General features: G+C 40.2%; 1 protein-coding gene across 1 annotated transcript in view; it reads right to left on the reverse strand.

The window, feature by feature from the left end:
• FAM221A (family with sequence similarity 221, member A) overlaps nt 1–3350 on the reverse strand; it is a gene marked incomplete at its 5' end in the record, with an annotated part of 7814 nt that extends 4464 nt beyond the window's left edge. Inside the window, 2 exons of the mRNA XM_010074134.1 lie at nt 2563–2753; nt 3177–3350. Coding sequence (XP_010072436.1) covers nt 2563–2753; nt 3177–3350 — 365 coding nt within the window. The remainder of the gene's footprint in view (nt 1–2562; nt 2754–3176) is intronic.
• Nucleotides 3351–4477: the final 1127 nt, after the last annotated feature.

Below are 4477 nucleotides of genomic sequence, written 5' to 3' on the forward strand. Positions count from 1 at the left end.
AAATTAAAAAATTCTGTCACTGGGTAAAGAAGACAACCTGCCAGCATTTCGGCAGTTTTATCTCCAAAGGTGTACAGCACATGTCAGTGTGCCATGGCCAGAAAACTTCAACTTGCAATTTATGATACAAATCACAATATTAATGTCTTTTTTTTTAATTAGCAAAATTATCTTGGTAGTAAACAGAGGCTGTGTCAACAGCAAAATAGGTACTATGCAAGAGCAGCATTAGACTGACTTTCAGGGGTATTTTTAGCTTACAAAGCCACAGGATGTAACTGAAATAGTTATGGAAATGACATGTGACACCCAGAAACACAGAGTGAAGTGACATATCTGCCCCCTAGCTACAGCTAAGACCTTCATCAAAGCCCCGCTAGAGCAATGATGTGAACAAGAAATTGAGGAATTGATTTTGCAAATGTTTCATTACTCAAAATATCCTGCTTCCAACCCCCAGATACAGGTCATTTTGCAGAACACCAAGAAAGATTTTTTTTAAGTCTTGTGTAATATGTTCAAGGACCACCTCTTGGAAATCATAAGAATCACAGAATGGTTTGGGTTGGAAGGGATCTTAAAGATCATTGAGCTCCAACCCCCCTGCCATGGGCAGGGACACCTCCCACTAGCCCAGGTTGCTCAAAGCCTCATCCAGCCTGGCCTTGAACCCCCCCAGGGATGGGGCATCCACAGCTTCCCTGGGCAACCTGTTCCAGTGTCTCACCACCCTCACAGTAAAGAATTTCTTCCTAATATCTAATCTAAATCTGCACTCTTCCAGTCTAAAACCACTACCCCTTGTCCCATCACTACACTCTCTGATAAAGAGTTTCCCCATCTCTCCTATAGGCACCCTTCAGGTACTGGAAGGCTACTATAAGGTCTCCTCCCCAGAGCCTTCTCTTCTCTGGCCTGAACAACCCCAACTCTCTCAGCCTGTCCCCATATGGGAGGTGCTCCCGCCCGCTGACCATCTTCATGGCTCTCCTCTGGACTCGCTCCAACAGGTCCATGTCTTTCCTGCACTGAGGACTCCAGAGCTGGATGCAGTACTCCAGGTGGAGTCTCACGAGAGCGGAGTAGAAGGGGAGAATCACCTCCTTCGACCTGTTGGTCATGCTTCTTTTGATGCAGCCCAGGAGACGGTTGGCTTTCTGTGCTGTCAGTGCACATTGCTGGCTCATGCTAAGCTTCTCATCAACCAGCACCCCCGAGTCCTTCTCTTCAGAGCTGCTCTCAAGCCATTCTCCTCCCAACCTGTATTTGTGCTTGGGATTGCCCTGACTCACATGCAGGACCTTCCACTTGGCCTTGCTGAACTTCAAATGTTAAAGGCTTTTTCATATAAATTTGGGCACTCCTCAGTAACAGAGCTCTTACTCTATGTTTGGATACAGAATAAAGTATATACAATATAAAGTACAACAGCAGTAAAGAGAGTACATCTCTAATTTATCTATCACATTAGATTTATACAGTACCAGTCTAGACTAATACCAGTACATTAAAACAACACAAGTCCAAAGTACAAGCAAATCTTGGCACTTCTCTGTGTAATCTTTGAAGCCCTCAGAAGTGTCAGGTATTTTTAAGAAACACTAGTAAAAGTGCATAACATATATGATTACTAAAAACACTGTGTTCTAAGTATTCACTCTGAATCATCCAATTGCAAATTTAAGACCTCCACATTACTTAGTGCAAATTCTTGAAAAGCTGTCATATAAGTATTTTATGTTTTATTCTGTGGGATATGATCCTCATCCAGCAAAAGCTGTTTATGATTTTTGCTGTACAAATTAGACAGACTTCATTAAATGAATTTATTAACAGTACAGAACTCTAACAAAAAAATCTTCAGCTTACGTAATTTGAGGTTTCAAACTAGAGCATCTTTATGCATTGTTTAGTTTGTATGGTTAATGATTACTGCCATTTCATTGCAATAACTTTGAACAACTGAAGCAAAAAGCTTCCTCTTAATGCCTTCTCAAACCTTTTGCTTGAAGCTCCATCCCCATTTGCATTTCTGGCCCCATAATCTGTATGCTGAGGAACTGCTTTGTTAGAGGGTTAGCAATAGTACTATTTGGGAACAGAGCACTACTTCCTATTGAGTTGAGAAAAGGTATAAAAATACATTGACACTATATTCAACCAGGCAATAGAGGAATGGAGATCAGCACTTCTCTCTCTCAAACTAACAAGTTCAAGTAAAAAAGTCACGTGCATATAGCAGTGGAAATGACAAACTGCAAATGGTGTGCTTTCTTTCATACTGCCTAACTTTAGGTGGCTGCCTCCATATGTACCTATATGAACCATTCAGAAACTTATACTCCTTCACAGAACTTGTAGAAGCTAAAGATGTTGTTCTAAACCCTCTTGTGCAAAAGGCAATGTCTTCCTTTCCATTTCTCACCCTTCTGCAAGGACCAGAATGCACATCAGTGACAAGTGCAGCATGTACCTAACACTCTGGGCAGAATACAGATCCCTAATACACTGTTCCTGTTCAGTTTCCTAGCAAAGAACACTGCAAGCCTATCAGTAACTTACAAGATTTACATGAAAATCCAGGTGCTGCACTGTGCTGATCAGCAAAGTGTTTGCATCTACAACGGATGGGCTGTGTGCCATTTAGAGGGACATAGTGGTAGGACCGGCACAGACAACGGCTCACTCTACAAGGCACACAAATAGGACGGTCTTCGGGAATCACTTCATAGTCCGTTTTGTGTTGTTTATACCTAAAACAGGCAGAATTAATAACTTCTATAACTTTGTTAGCATTCAGACTTACAATTTATCTTACAGGTTCTGTTTTGAAGTATCTTTAACTATATTGATTACTGTTAATTTTCAATTAAATGCACAATATCAGGTGCTTTTACATCTATTCATTACACAAATATCACAAATCCTTATGTTGCATTTTTACAGCACTATCAGATACAATCTGATCTACAATAACTCAGACCTTAAAGCTGAATTTTTTGAAGACTACAAAATAATTTTGGTTTCAAAAAATGTATTGAGATTTAGATTTAAGAACAGTTCTTATGATTTAAAACCTAATTTTCTCAACCTTTAGATCGTAGATTAACTTGCCTATACCGTACTGTAACATATCTGTAAACATTTTACAATTAAAAAAATGAAAATATTCCTACCGGTGAGTACAAAAGCACAGCGTCTCTGGTCCCACAAGCTTACAGTCCATGCCAGTTGGTGATCTCCAGCTCACGTACAACCTGTTCTGTAACCGAATTGGTAATATTTTTCTTTTGTAGTCTTCATATTCCTCAGGGGTAAAGAGCTTTCCTCCATCATCATCACCTACAATTCTGTAAGCATGCCAATAAAAAAAAAAAAAACTATAAGAAAATGAAGACAAAGTAGGTTTCTCAAGATATTTTTTCAACTAATATATAAAAACACTTTTGTTATAACTGGAAAAAATATAATCTTTATTCATAAATGTATTAGTAGAACTACTGCTGAAGAGTAATTTTGTAAATAATGCTCTTTATAGAATTTTGCTCTGAAGGACTGAAAACCAGTGTTGTAAGAGAGAAGGAAAAAATTAATAAAGCAAACTACTAAGCTCTTTTTCATATGGCAGAAAAAGCAACGGGCAGTAAGAGTTGTGTAACCAGCCTGCTCTGCCTCAGACTTCTTGAATGACCTCTGGCAAGTCACTTCACCCCTCTACACTTAACTGCACTGCAGGCTTGTATCAGGGTATCTAATCTTAGTCTAGTCTGAGTAAGATTATTCAACTGCAAGTAGGTAACCACACTGCCATCAAAGTAACAAACAATACACCCCAGCTGTCTTCTGCTTTGCAAGGAGACTAAGCTAGTTTCTGTGCAAAAAGCTGGTAGCAGCTGTATCCCACGCCTTGGACAGGCCTGTTTGTTGAAGCTATCACCCTGTTCAAATTCAAAGTCACCAAACAGCTGGAAGTCCTGAGCAGCATCCAAATTCTACATTTATGGAGACAATTGAAGACAATAAGTAAAATCTGTACAACACAAATTTAGCCTTAATTGCAGCAGTTAACTGTGCTGAAGGTTAGTTTACTAATATCTGTAAATATTTCTGATATTGTTTGTTAGGTGTGCTAAAACATACTGAACGACTGATTCTTTGTCAAATATTCAGTGGATGTGTACATCGCCAGTACTGTACAGCAGCAGAATAAGGTCTCAACATATCACTGTCACTTGCAGCACGTCAGTCCCACTGACACCCACGGAATCAGTACCTAATACTTAGGGAAGAAATACCACTGTGCCTGCTGCCTCTGACGTTTTGCTCAAGGTTTTCCTGAGAGAACTGAAAACCACATTTCAGTGTAGGGCTGAGCTCGTGTTTGTTTTTGCTCAAGATCAACTCTTCAGGGGGAGTGACGACGAGACGAGCACGGGCACAGAGGAGCGCAGCGGCGCCGCTCACCCGCTGCGGAACT

The sequence above is a fragment of the Pterocles gutturalis genome, unplaced genomic scaffold (genome assembly GCF_000699245.1).
Source record: "Pterocles gutturalis isolate BGI_N339 unplaced genomic scaffold, ASM69924v1 scaffold6822, whole genome shotgun sequence".
Lineage (NCBI taxonomy): Eukaryota > Metazoa > Chordata > Aves > Pterocliformes > Pteroclidae > Pterocles > Pterocles gutturalis.